The 15,066-nt window shown below is 38.6% G+C and overlaps 1 protein-coding gene across 3 annotated transcripts in view; it reads left to right on the forward strand.

Annotated features, from left to right (window-relative positions):
- SMAD4 (SMAD family member 4) overlaps positions 1 to 15,066 on the forward strand; it is a 64,463-nt gene that overhangs the window by 19,001 nt on the left and 30,396 nt on the right. For all 3 annotated transcript variants that reach the window (XR_008628494.1, XM_055126072.1, XM_055126073.1), the window contains exons 2-5: positions 5,534 to 5,910; positions 7,852 to 8,026; positions 8,445 to 8,474; positions 12,759 to 12,971. Coding sequence is in view for 2 of the 3 variants with exons in the window: in XM_055126072.1 (XP_054982047.1) it covers positions 5,662 to 5,910; positions 7,852 to 8,026; positions 8,445 to 8,474; positions 12,759 to 12,971 (667 nt within the window). In the remaining variant the exon portion in view is untranslated. The remainder of the gene's footprint in view (positions 1 to 5,533; positions 5,911 to 7,851; positions 8,027 to 8,444; positions 8,475 to 12,758; positions 12,972 to 15,066) is intronic.

The raw sequence follows: 15,066 nt of genomic DNA on the forward strand, positions 1-15,066 counted from the left end.
AAGTTGGAAACTGCATTGTTGCTTGAATCTCTAAGCTGTTTTTTTGAACTTCCGCTTTTATGGCAGTGGAGTGTAAATCATCATCAAACATCTAATAAGGTATGTTGGGACTGACATATTTAACAAGATATCTAGGAGTGTGTTTTAAATTTGAGGAAGAGGTCAAGTAACATCAGCAAATATACAATAAATGCAATAGGAAAGTAATTCTCCAGGAGTGAGGGAATAGAACAGTCTATTAGGGAAAGCTGTTGGAGAAATTGGGCTCTTTTTGTTTTGTTAGGGGACACATCTGGCAATACTCAGGGGTTACTTCTTGCCCTGCACTCAGTAATTATTCCTGGCAGTGTTTGGGGGACCATATGGGATGCTGGGTGTTGAAACAGGGTTGGCTGCTTGCAAGGCAAGCACCCTATGTGCTGTATTATCTCTTCAACCTTGAGAAGTTGAGCTCTTAGGCTGCACTTTGAGGGATGACTAGGACTCTTGTGGGTGCATAAATGGCAAAAGAAATAGCATGAGCATGATTCTGAGAGCACTAGTAGAAATACATTCACTTGAGGCCGGAGTGATAGCACAGCAGGGATAGGGTGTTTGCCTTGCTAACGGCTAGCCTGGACATGATCCATGGCATCCTGTATGGTCCCCCAAGCACTGGCAGGGGTAATTACTGAACACAGAGCCAGGAGTAACTTCTGAGCATCTCCAGGTGTGGCCCAAACTATCCCCCCCCCCCCAAAGAAATACATTCATTTGACAACAAGGAACACTTAAGTATCTCAGAAATTGGGCATATAATGATGAATAAAATAAATGCAGTCTCTTTTTGTCTCAGTAATAAAATTATTGTGCAATTGGTATTCAGAGATTTTTAGGCCGGTGGTTCTTTGCAGCACAATTTGAATTGAAGGTGTGGCCTTTTTAAAAATTCCCTCCTTTTTTGGCATAGTGGTTTCTTCCTCTCTTCTTTTCTTTTTTCCCACAAGTAGGTTGCCAGTTTTTTTTTTTTTTTTTTTTTGGGTAACTGCATCTATTATACATATTTGTCACCCTCTATCATCTACCACAAAAACAAAATATATTTTCTACTCTAGCACAGATGAACTAGTTTCCAGGACAAATCACACAGTGTGACAAAATTTAAAAATGTATTAAAGATAGATATAATATTAAATATTTTGTCTAACCATTAAATCATACAGTTGGAGGTAAATCATATGAAGACAATAAGGAAAATTTCCAACATTTCAAAGTAGGTTGCCAGTTTTAAAATATGAGATGTGTATCTCATTTGGCATTGAAGTTCTGGCAGTAGCATGCAGATTACTGTCAAATTCCATTTCTTCTGGAAGTAAGTAATGATTGCCCACCATAGATGGGCCTGCACTTGTACTTCACTGAACTTTTCTTTATACCTGGCTTGTTTTATTCATTTATGTGATTAGCCTGGCTCCTGTAGAAGGATGTGTATCATGAGTAAGTGGTATATTTCTATCCCTGCCCTCCTAAACAAACTTTGGCAAATGTAGCACTGCACTGTAGCACTGTCGTCCCGTTGTTCATCAATTTGCTTGAGTGGGCACCAGTAATGTCTCCATTGTGAGACCTGTTGTTACTGTTTTTGGCATATCGAATACGCCACAGGTAGCTTGCCAGGCTCTGCCATGTGGGCGGGATACTCTCAGTAGCTTGCCAGGCTCTCCGAGAGGGACAGAGGAATCAAACCCGGGTTGGCCTGGTGCAAGGCAAATGGAAGTGATAGCACATTGGGTAGGGCGTCTGGCAAATGTAAGTAGGGGAAAATGTAGAAAAGTGCATAATGTGCTTTAGGGGGAAAACCTCCTTTAAAACAAACTAAACCATTGTAGCATTTAGACATTACCTACCTTTTGATACAGGCACTGTCTAGATTTTCTCCTTTGGGTTCTACACTCTTCTTTTTAGATTTTTTTAATTGATTGAGATCCTGTGATTTATAATACAGTCAATAATGGCTTCTCATGTACATAATTGCAGTTTCACACCCCTCACCAGTGTACCCATCTCTCCTTTTAATTCAGGTTCAGAGAGTTTAATTTGTCCAGTTTCTTAATTGTGAGTGCTGGGATTTTAATCAGATATCTGACTCCAAAATTCCCCATGCAGTCTGACTCTAAAATTCCCCGTGCTGGTAGTCTTTGGCTGCCTGAAATATGTTCCTTTAACAGGTTTTTATTAAATGTGGACAAGTGTTCAGAATCTAGACACATAAGAAAAACTCTGAAGATCACCAGCTGAGCACATACTTTGCATAGAAGAAGCCTGAGTTTGATCCCCAGAATCAGTGCAGGAGTGACCCCTCTGGTTTGGGGAGTGGCCCAAAAACCAGAAGTTAAAAAAAAACAGGTGTACACTTCAGTGGTATAGAGTTGTGCAACATTCATCATCATTAATTTAAATACACTTGCCAAAGAAACTTTGTACCTGTTAGCAGTTACTCCTTACCTTTCTCACTAGCCTCTGGCAGCTTCTAATCTTTATGAATTTTCTTATTCACATAAGTGGGTTTATATAATATATCGCTTAAAATATTTTTTTATTGGATATTCGTGGGATAGACCATTACAAAACTTCATGGTTGGATTTGAGTCATACAATGATCCAACACCCATCACTCCACCTGTGTACATTTCCCACCACCAATGTTTCCTCCCACCATCCCCCAACTCCCTCCCTCCCCAGCCTGCCTCTATGGCACTTTTCTTCTTTCTCTTTCTCTTTTTGTGCATTCTGGTTTGCAGTACAGGTACTAAGAGGTCATCATGTTAGTTCAGGGCATTCAGTATTTTTATCGGCAAAGTAAGACTGGAGTAGCTTTTCTAATTGTGTGGCATCTTTGGGATGTGGATGTGACTGCCGAGACTTTCGGAAGTACAGGGAGGTAGGATGAGGTAGCCTCCGAGAAAGCCTGGAGATTTCAGTCACAAAACCCCCATACCCAAATTTTCAGCATTTTTATCTCGGTGAGGTCCATCCTGAGACAGTGGAGTCCGGTTGGCCTGGGGCATGATGGTGGTTTTGGATTGTGGGAGCAAGCAGTCTTTGGGACTCTCCTTGGGTGGGCACCCAGCTGACCTGCCCCCCTCTAATTTACACCGGTCTGTTTAGCCTTGCACGGATCTGAGATTAAGTGCAACTTTTGATCTTTTTTGAGATTTATTTATGGGTCTCTGAAGGAAGGCCAGTAAGAGCTTACATGGTGGCGCTGGAGTTGATCCATGAGGGGACTGCCAGTGCTTCCAGGAGTATAGGGAAGTGGTGGGGAATTAGTCCATCCTGACCCTGAGATGCCTGGAGATTTCAGTCACAAACCTGCATACGCAAATTTTCGTCAGATTATATCTTGGTGAGGTTCGTCCTGAGACAGTGGAATCTGGCCAGGGGCATGGCCGCGATTTTGCATTGTGGGAGCAAGCTCCTGCCAGGGGCTCTACTTGGGTGGGCTCCAGGCTGACATCCCCTCCTCCATTTTACCCCAGTCTGTTCAGCCTTGCTCAGGTCCAGGGATTAACTGCAGCTTTTGGTTTTTGCCTAGATTTATTTATAGGTTTCTGAAGCAAGGCTGATAAATGAGCTTGTAGAGCTGAGCTGGAGGTGGTTTGTAGGTGTGGCTCACAACTAACTTTTGACCATCTAATTTCTTGGGAAACTTTGTCCCGAGTTGTTGGGGTCCATTCAGAGGCACAGCAGCGATTTGGAGATTTCAGGGAACCTGAAGGTAACATCAGGCTGTTGATGCACTTGCCCTGCAGGTACAGGTTGACCTGCTGGCGGCACCACACCCCCAGTATACAGCTTTTTGTGACTTTCACTTAGACTTGTTTATTCATATTGTAACACACCTGTACCTCATTAAGTTTTATGATTGAAACAGTACTTCAGTTTTGTTTTATGTTTGTTTTGGTTTTTGGGCCACACCCAGGAAGCAGTGCTGTTTATACCTGGCTCTCACTCAGGGACCACACCTGGTGGGCTCAAGGGACCATATGGGGTACTGGGGATTGAACCCAGGTAGTCTGTATGCAAAGCAAGCACCATACCCACTGTACTATTGCTTCGACTCACTACTCCCATTTTTCTTTTTTTTGGGTTTTTGGGTCACACCCGGTGATGCACAGGGATTACACCTGGCTCTGCACTCAGGAATTACTCCTGGAGGTGCTCAGGGGACCATATGGGATGCTGCGATTCGAACTGGGTCGGCCGCATGCAAGGCAAACGCCCTACCCGCTGTACTATTGTTCCAGCCCCTATTTTTGTTTTTCTTGAATCACACCTGACTGTGCTCTGGGCTTAGTCCTCCTGGCTTTGCATTGAAGGATCACTCCTGGCAGTGCTCAAGGAACCATGGCAGTGCCAGGGATTGAACCCGGGTTAGTTACTTACAAGGCAAACTCCCTGACTCCTGTACCATCTCTCCACCCCAAGTACTCTGTTTTAAGGATATACTCATTTGTACATTCATCTTTTGGTGAACACTTGAGTTATATCTACTTCTTGGCTATGAATTGTATTATCATGAACATTTGAGTACTATGACAAATTATATTACTGTGGGTTTTTTTTGTAAACATAGGTTTTAATGTGGGGAGAATTGCTAATAGTGGAATTGTTGGGTTATATGGTAAATAATGTTGCACACATTTTGGGAAATTTTATATTACTTTTCAAAGCAACCACCATATTGCCATTCTACAAGCAATGCATGAACTTTCTATTTCCCCTCTGTTTTGCTAATACTAATGGTTTATCCACCCTATATGTTTTGATTTCTATTTCCTTAGTGACAGAGTGATGTTAAGCATTTTTAGTGTTTTTTTTTAATTCTTTGTCCATTCAAAAGTTAAGAGTTCATATTTGTTGTTGCTTTTTTTCTTTTGACAAAGCAGGGTGTTACTAACTATAAATAATACTTTGTACCTTGGTAATGTTTTTTTCACATGTATTATTGATCAACTGAGAGACTTTTTAGGGAGGGGACACATTCATTGTGCTTGGGGGTCATGCGGTGCCAGGGATATAAAAAAAAAAAACACCTTGTGGTCAGATGCAAGACAAATGCCTTAACATCCTATGCTATTTCTCTGGCCCTAGACTTAGAGATTTAACTATTTTGGATGTCAAAAGGTACAACTTTTTTTTTTTTTTTTTTTTTTTTTTTTTGCTTTTTGGGTCACACCTGGCGATGCACAGGAGTCACTCATGGCTCTGCACTCAGGAATTACCCCTGGCGGTGCTCAGGGGACCATACACATGGGATGCTGGGAATCGAACCCGGATGGGCCGCGTGCAAGGCAAACGCCTTACCCGCTGTGCTATTGCTCCAGCCCCAAAAGCTACAACATTTTAAGTCATTTTGAACACTTAAGCACCAAAGTTTAATTATGCATTGGGTTTTGACTTCATGGGAGCAATTCCATCTTTTTAAATTAGTTGAGTAGTTTATAAAACATGTTCTAATAATAGCTGTCTTGCCTTTTTTTTTCCCCCTTAGGTTATCCTGAATACCACATGTCGAACAATTTGCTTTGCAACATTGGCCATTATTTTTCACTGCCTCCAAAATACCACGATTGCTCTGGAAATTGGAAGCATACTGATTTAAAGAAATAACTTTAACAAATGGACAATATGTCTATTACAAATACTCCAACAAGTAATGATGCCTGTCTGAGCATTGTACATAGTTTGATGTGCCATAGACAAGGTGGAGAAAGCGAAACATTTGCAAAAAGAGCAATTGAAAGTTTGGTAAAGAAGTTAAAGGAGAAAAAAGATGAATTGGATTCTTTAATAACAGCTATAACTACAAATGGGGCTCATCCTAGCAAATGTGTTACCATTCAGAGAACCTTGGATGGAAGACTTCAGGTTAGTCTTGAACTGAAATTTTTCTAAAGCTGCTCATTTCCACTGTTGTCTCTGTTCTTAAGTTTACTTCTTCAGGGCTGGAGCAATAGTACAGCGGGTAAGGCGTTTGCCTTGCACATGGCTGACCCGGATTCAATCCCCAGCATCCCAAGCACTGCCAGGAGTAATTCCTGAGTGCAGAGCCAGGAGCAACCCCTGTGCATCTCTTGGTGTGACCCAAAAAGAAAAAAAAAAGCTTACTGCTTCAGATTTTCAGATACTGTATATCCTGTACCTATATATTTCCACAGAATAAAAAAATATATATATCAGCATTTTATATCAGCATTTTAAAATGTGCTTTATATATATATGTATAAAGAACTTTTAAAGGTTAATGTAGAAAAATTGGCAGGTAAAAGCAAAAGAATGGGTGGAGAAATAGTACAGCAGGTAAGGCGCTTGCTTTTTCATGTGCTTGATCCAGTTCGATTCCTGGCTTCCCATATTGACCCCAAGCACTACCAGAAATTATTCTTGAGTGGAGAGCCAGGAGTAACCCCTGAGCATCACTGGGGCCAAACAAACAAACAAACAAACAAACAAACAAACAAAAAGATAACCTATACCTTTAGCTCTTTGGTATTCTTCCTTTCCCCTTACCTTTCTTTGTATATGTGCTTACTTAAACATGACTTATAATTTTTCCTTTTATAATTTTGATATCTGATATGATATGTTTGGTACTTTCATTAGTATGAAGAACTAGGCAAATTTAAGGTAGTTTCTTAGCTTTTGTTTTTGGACCAAACTCAGGAGTACTCAGAGGCTACTAACTCTGTAGCCCCTATGCATAGTTTTTTTTTGTTTTTTTTTTTTTGCTTTTTGGGTCACACCTGGCGATGCACAGGGGTTACTCCTGGCTCTGCACTCAGAAATTACTCCTGGCGGTGCTCAGGGGACCATATGGGATGCTGGGATTTGAACCCGGGTCCGCCGCGTGCAAGGCAAACGCCCTACCCGCTGTGCTATCGCTCCAGCCCCACCCCTATGCATAGTTTTAAAGTTAAAACTAGTATTTGAAAATTTTTATTTGCTTTTATTTTTACTCATTGTATTTTATATGCAGAACTAAATAACACATTTCCCATGCTTAATTTTTCTTTTGAGGATTTGGGTGGGTTGGGCCACCAATGCTCTGGGCTTACACTTGGCTCTGCACTCAGGAATCACACCTGGCATTGCTCAGGGGACTATATGGGATGCTGGCGACCAATTGTGGGTCAGCTGCTATCGAGGCAAAAGCACTGTACTATTGCTCCAATCCCCACCCCACCCCACCCCACCGTACCTTGTGCTTAATATTTTTAAAGAGAATTTTGTTATTTCTAGATTTTGGGCATAATAGTACAATAAATTGATACATTTTGCATTTTTTAAATCTGAGCATGGGTTTGACATTGTACTTAGGTTCACTGCATTGTGACTGTGACCAAGAAAGCTATTTCTCGGGACTGGAGCAATAGCACAGCGGGTAGGGCGTTTGCCTTGCACGTGGCCAACATGGGTTTGATTCCCAGCATCCCATATTGTCCCCTGAGCACCGCCAGGAGTAATTCCTGAGTGCAGAGCCAGGAGTAACCCCTGAGCATTGCCAGGTGTGACCCAAAAAGCCAAAAAAAAAAAAAAAAGCTATTTCTCATTTGCGAAATGGTTTTTTTTAATACTGATGACTGAATTCTAAGAACTAAATGAGAACACATCTGTATGCCTTCCATGTATAGGACCAGAAAGATGGCTGAAAGGACTGGAGTACTGCTTGCATGTGGGAACTGTGGGTTTGGCCCCTGGTACAACACGGACCCCTAAGCACCATTGAGTGTACCCTCCTTCAGATAAATGCTTGTATAATATATAACATACAACTGATATTCAATAAGCAGTTTTTAATTTATTTTCTAGGTGGCTGGTAGGAAAGGATTCCCTCATGTGATTTATGCCCGCCTTTGGAGGTGGCCTGATCTTCACAAAAATGAGCTAAAACATGTTAAATATTGTCAGTATGCATTTGACCTAAAATGTGATAGTGTCTGTGTGAATCCATATCACTATGAACGCGTTGTTTCACCTGGAATTGGTAAGTAGACTTTTCCCCTTAGTAGCCCAAAGGGTTGAAAAAAATCTCCGTGTTTCAGTTGTTATGAGTTAAACTATAATTGGAGGTTGTTTTAACATTCCAGTAAGGTTAAAGAACCAGTCATTTTTAATGGAATAAAACTTTTAAAATTTGAACTTGGAAACAAACCAGTATAATTTTAACTGTTAAGGAATATAGTTGGTATTTTGCTCACTTAGAGCATTTTTGAAAAATAAGGTAGAAAACCTTGCTGAATTGAATATGAATATTTAGTTTATTGTCAGATGGCATTTAACTGCTATGCTTGAATTAAAATGGCTCATAAATTTTGAATCTGGCTTAAATTCTGTAATTTAAGATAAATACTGTTCATGGCAATAATTAGTATTTCATTTTCTTTCCTCCTTCAAAAATTAAGATCTCTCAGGATTAACGCTGCAGAGTAATGGTAAGTATTCTGTTTCTTGTAACTTAGGTTTTTATTCTGTTCTTTGTTGTGTTGACTGACCTAGAGTTGTGTGGATACCAGTGTAAAATTCGCAAGTAAAAACTATGCTGATTTGAAGTGAGTGTATGTGGGGGGCATCCATAGCATTTGTAACTAGATTGCAAGTTTATTGACTTTGGATTTGTACTGCTGTTTTGCTGTTTATGAATTCTAGTAACCTGAAATTATGATAGGAAAAATGCACCATAAAACATTAAGAATATTTCTTATTGATATGTAAATAAAATTAAGTACAAGTAAATAACAATGTTTAGAAATTTGAAATCATATAACCTTAAAATTCCATTTTTATATTTTTTGTTTTAGCATGACATTTTTATGAGAATTTAGAATGATTTGAAAGTGTCAGTTTTCTGTGTTATGTTTTGGGTAAGAAGACTCCTCAAAAAGTATGCTAACCACATGATCTCAGGCTGTTTTTAAAAGGAGAAAGTATTTAGAAGTGGGGAAATGGAACAAATTGGGAGGTATTTTGTTTTTTAGCATAATATTTGAGAACAGATCTGCTAGTACTTTAGCTTTTACTCAAAACATGTTAATGAACTGAGATTTCTTTGAGAATTATTTAATCTGCAGAGAAACTGATAAAGGGCCACTATCACCATAGAAAGATACTTAACTGTTCGGGGGAAATTAGTGACTTGTGCTCCTGTTTTGTTTGAGCCTTGCAGATGTGTAAGAAATGTCACCTAGCAAGATTTAGGAAGAAATGGAAGTTTACTTGTTTTTATTCTCCTCTTAAATCCGTGTCACTAATAGTATAGGACGAGTAGTTCCTCTTGGTACTTGTTAATCAGTGTTTAGTAAGTTTCTGTGAAAACTGGCTTGGTAACAGGAGCTGTTTTGGTGCCCTGAAAAGGGTAGCTTTGAGGTTAAAGGCCTGCGTCTTCACCACATAGTTGATACCTTGTCCCTTCAGATTTCCACTATTCTTTGTCCAGGTTTTTGGAGAATTATTTATTATATCTAGCTCAAAGGATGTTAGGCATTGGAAGACTTGCATGAGAGCTATAGTCCAGTTTTTTTTTTTTTTTTTTTAACTCATCTCACTCCCACTGTATTCTAAAATACTGAACATCTCTTTTGTGGTTTAGTAACTTTTAGTGATTCTACAATTGTTGTCAGCCTTGTGGATCCCCCTAGTGGTTGACATATAAAGCTTTTGTGGAAGGTCAGATTGTCCACACTATTGTTGGTCAAAGTACATGCGAGGCACATCTGGACTAGTGGGTACTCACTATTTAAGCAATAGAAAAAATACTGTGAAAAATAGCAAGATCCATGAGAGTAGACGTCTTTTTAAAAAATTTATATACAAAGTATTAGAATAGTTCTTAAAACATGGGTGCTCAATAAGTTTTCTTTTCATCGAATGAACTTCTTGACTAAATAGTCCAAAGAGAGAAATTGACTTTAATGGGCTGCTTTTCTGGACTTAAAATTTATATTCTGTGTTTTGATAAGTTTCATTTCTTTTGATTAGACAGCACATGGTCCCTAAGTCAGAATACTCATAAAAAGCTTTACAGTGAAAAGTGCTCCCCAGCCATTTTCCCCTGCTTCCCCTGCTGTAGGTAATCCATTTTCATTTCTGGTGTTTTCTTCCAGGGGTTCTTTTAGCAAAAGTACATGTATTGTTTCCTCTTTTCTTCCACAAAAGCAAATTATGCTTTGGTCTAGACCTTTTTTTTTTTTTTTTTGCGTATAACAACATATCTCAAAACGGAGACGTTACTGGTGCCTGCTCGAGCAAATTGATGAACAGTGGGATGACAGTGACAGTGACAGTATAACTATTTTATGGTTTTTTGGTTTTTTTTTTCTTTTTGGGTCACAGGGGTTACTCCTGGCTCTGCACTCAGGAATTACTCCTGGCGGTGCTCAGGGGACCATATAGGATGTTGGGAATTGGACCCGGGTCGGCCATGTGCAAGGCAAACGCTCTACCCGCTGTTTTATCACTCCAGCCCCCAGTATAACTATTTTAAAAACATGAATAGGATCACAATGTACAGTGGTATTTTTTTTTTCTTTTTGGGTCACACCCGGCAATGCACAGAGGTTACTCCTGGCTCTGCACTCAGGAATTACTCCTGGCAGTGCTCAGGGGGACCATATGGGATGCTGGGAATCGAACCCGGGTTGGCCTCGTGCAAGGCAAACACCCTACCCGCTGTGCTATCGCTCCAGCCCTAGTGGTATTTTGTAATCTGCCATTTTTTCTTGATAAAAATATAGTGCAGAAACCTATCCTGTTAATTTTTACAGTTTTACCTAAGAAACATTTTATGATACTTGGTTAAGGAGATTATGGTTAACATGTTAGACAACAAACAGTTGGGTATGGCAGCTTATCTATTAAGTGAAGCAAGGTAGATTTTATTGAATGAAACTTGCTTAGAGACTTGAGAGGAAGCGAGGAAATGTGTTCAAGAGAACACAGCGTTCTTCAGAGTGGAAATAAGCAAGCAAAGAAAGACAAAAAAGTGAGATACGTCTTCAGGGGAGGATATAGACTTAAAGAGCAAGCCTTAATTTTTTTTCTGAACCACATCTGGCAGGATTTATCCTGGCTCTGCTCTCAGAGATCACTCCTGGCAGCACTCAAGAGACCTTGTATGGAGCCAGGTATTGAACCCAGGTCAGCACATGCAAGTCAAGTGCCCTGCTGTTATACTGTCTTTCCAGCCCTAATTCCAATTTTTATTAACAATAATATGTTGAAGATTTTTTTGTTTTCATAACATTTCCAAAAACAGTAACAATAAGTCTCTCAATGAGAGATGTTACTGGTGCCTGCTCGACCAAATCGATGAGCAAGGGGATGACAGTGACAGTGAACATTTTCTAGAAAGAAATTTTTCAGAGTAAGTGTAAGAGTTTTAAAAATACCAACATTTTCATTATTCTAGATTATGCACAGAAATTTAAACAATGAATTTATTTTACAGCTTTGAAATATCTCTGGCTTTTTTTGTTCTCGGTCCACACCCAATAGTTCTCAGGGCTTAGTCCTGGCTCTGCACTGAGGGATAACTCTTGGCTGGCTCAGGGGACCATATGGAATGCCAGGGATCGAACCTGGGTTGGCTGCATTCAAGGCAAATGCCCTACCCACTGTACTATTGCTCTAGCCCCTGAAATATTCTCAGTTTAATTAAAAGCAGCCTTGTAAGTGATTGGTATTTATGTGTAGTAGATTTTTTCCAAACATTGACAAGCGGGAAAATAGCGAGCACTTTGAAAATGTTGATTTTTCTTTCTTTTTTTTCCTTTTTGTATTAAGATGTTGATTCTTAATGACAGAGAATACTTTTTTATAGGCTATTAATTGACTGCTCTAGGAAGAGAATCTAGTATTAGAGTTAAATGGATTGTAAAACTGTGGCATAGTTTAATTCAAAGCAGTAAAGTTTGTTTACTAAAAAAAAAAACTAAAAAAAAAACCCAAAAACAGCCACAAAACAAACGGGGAGGCTTCTGGCAGAAAACAATTGTCATTATAATGCAGTTTCAGTTCACTTTTTTTCTCACAACAAAGCAAACTCTTCCCTAGTTTATTCAGGGAACTTTGTTGTATCAGCTAATGTCTAGCTTTGCTTATTGAGGTGTAACCACCAAATTTAAAAGTGTTTTTGGTTTTTTTTTCACACCATATAGTTAGCAAACATTTGGATAGGTTTGAAGAAGGAAATTTAACTTCCATTAAGGATTCTTTTGTTGTTTTTGTTCTAGCCCCTTAGAGGACATTTTATATACATCATTTTCAAAATAATTTTAGGTCTTGGATTTGGATAATTATCAGATCCTACTTCTCTTTGATGTGAAGTTAGCAAAAAAAAGAAAAAAATAGAGCTAACTATTCAGTTTGAATTTAGATTCAATAATTGGTCTTTCCAGAATATTTTTCCCTATCCATGGGTTCTTATATATTTAAGGTAATGATTACTTGCAGGTTAATCAAGAAACAGATACCCTTTCAAGGTGATTGCTGCAAGTTGTTAAAATGTAATCTAGTTTCAAATTTTATTATCAGTTATATTGAAAAAATACATCTAATGTACTACCTCTAAATAGCTTTTGGTGATAAAGCACATATTTAAAATAATATTTAAATCATTTACCCTATGTTAGTGTTAGTATTGTTGCATTACATGCTAAGATTTTTTTTTTTCTGGTACAGAAACTTTTAAGGTTTTAAAATTTGTCTAATTTTCCTTGTAGCCCCACCAAGTATGTTGGTGAAGGATGAATATGTTCATGACTTTGAGGGACAGCCATCGTTATCCACTGAAGGCCATTCAATTCAAACCATCCAGCATCCACCAAGTAACCGTGCATCGACAGAGACATACAGCACCCCAGCTCTCTTAGCCCCTTCTGAGTCTAATGCTACCAGTACCACCAACTTCCCCAACATTCCTGTGGCATCCACAAGTGAGTTGTAGAATCTGACTGACGTTGTTTGCAACTTGAATTTCCTTAAATACTGAGTATTTATATGTAGTTGTTGGGAGGAAAACGCCAACTCAGTAAATTAAATGTACTGTTATATCTTTCTTAGGAAAACAAGTATTAATTAGGCTTTGATTTGTTCTGGAAAAAAAAATGCTATCTGTAATTCTGTTTTTGTTTTTTGCCCCACGCCCACCGTTGCTGAATTTATGCCTGGCTCTGCACTCAGGGATCACTCCTGGCAGGGTTCGAGAAAATATATGAGGCTGGGGAGCATGCTACTCACTTGGCTTTCACTCCAGCCCCTATTTGTAACGTATTTAAAGGTTCTTATATTGGTGTACAGTCACTTGGAATTTAAGAACTTTGATTATAATATTATAATCAAATTATAATAATTTAAGAACTTTATGATTTAGTTTGTACTTTTCTGTTACATGCTAAAGTAAAAGTCTTAATCTTCTAGATATACTGTAGAGAAATATTTTAGTAGTTAGCAAGGGTTCTAAAATATTTATGAAAATGTGTTAGTAGATAAGCTTTTGTTTACTCATGATCTGAATTCTGCTCAGTCTGTTAGAATATTTCTAATTACCATCTCGGTCTCCTATTGTGCAAGCTTAAGAGAAAGAGTTGACTAGCACATGAATATCTTCAGGGCTTTCTACATATCTATGAGTTAAAATAATTTCTCTTGTGTAGAGATAGTGTTTGTAATTTAACTAAGAATATATGCATATATAATGTGAAAAACAAGAGTAAAAGTGTAATTAACCTTTAAAAATAATTTCAGAAAATGCTGAGATGAATAGAGAGAAGGTATTAAAACATCTTTGAAAAATTGGGGAAGTATTGAAACTTCCTCTTTAGCTTTTAATTTGTCTTTAAGGAAATGTGATCTGTAGCAAGGAGAGAAATACTCCTTTTCCTTGATACTTTGAACAGCAGTATCATTTATTATCTTCCATATTCCTGTTGATATGAGAAAAGAATGACCTAAGATTTGTGACATAAAATGATAAAATTTACTTAAAGCTTGAAGAGGTGGATGAGAGTGATGGGAGTAGTAGAGGGTCTTGAGCAGTTTGATGTTGGTAGGGTGCAGTAATTTTATATATTAATACCATAAATATTAACACTGTTGCAACTGTGCTACCTAAACTATAATGAAAAAGTTGTTATTTTTGGGGGGGCCACACTCAGCAGTGCTCTGTGCTTACTCTTGACTCTGCACTCAGGGATTACTCACTGCTCACTAGGCTTGGGGGACCACATGGAATGCTAGGGTTTGAACCTAGCTTGACTGTGTGCAGGGCAAGCGACCTCTTGGTTGTACTATCACTCCAGCCCAATATCATGAAAAAAATTATTAAAATAAGCTTGATTTCAGAAATCAAGCTTTTTCCACTAAGGAATAAAAGGCCTTAAAGACGTAGGTCAGTAACATCACAGAATGACTTTGAATAGAAGAAAAAGCTTAGTCCTCCTGATACACTAAGTATAGAAAGGGCAACTAACTTATAAACCCACCAGTATTATAATCATGTTCTTAGAATGAGTTAATCCTTGGCTTTTAAAAGTGCATGAAAAAATTATGAGTAGGTCAGATAATTTTTTATTTATACTTTTTAAACTACCATTATTGATTGGACAGTGGAGCAATACTTTATGTATTTGCTCTTTTTTGTTTTGGGTCACACCCAGCGGTGCTCAGGGCTTATTACTCCTTGGGTCTGCATTTATGGATCATTCCTGGTAGGGACCATATGGGATGCCATGCCACACATCAGGATTGGGTGTGTGCAAGACAAGTACCCTATCCACTGTACCATCTCTCTCACCTGGAGTGGACCTTTTTGAAATTTCTCTGATTTGCAGTAGATTTGCTTGTTTTCCGTTTTATCAGATTTTAGCATACTGTGGTTACCAAAATGTACTAGTGCTGATAAAAGTGAACTTTCAAAAAAAAAAAAATGAACTTTCCAATTGCTAATGCTTTGTGAACCAGTGCTTTTGGAGTCCTTTTCAGAAAGGATCAGATTTGGGTTCTCTTGTCAGGGGTGAGCTGATGTGCTCC

Source organism: Sorex araneus, chromosome 2 (assembly GCF_027595985.1).
Source record: "Sorex araneus isolate mSorAra2 chromosome 2, mSorAra2.pri, whole genome shotgun sequence".
Lineage (NCBI taxonomy): Eukaryota > Metazoa > Chordata > Mammalia > Eulipotyphla > Soricidae > Sorex > Sorex araneus.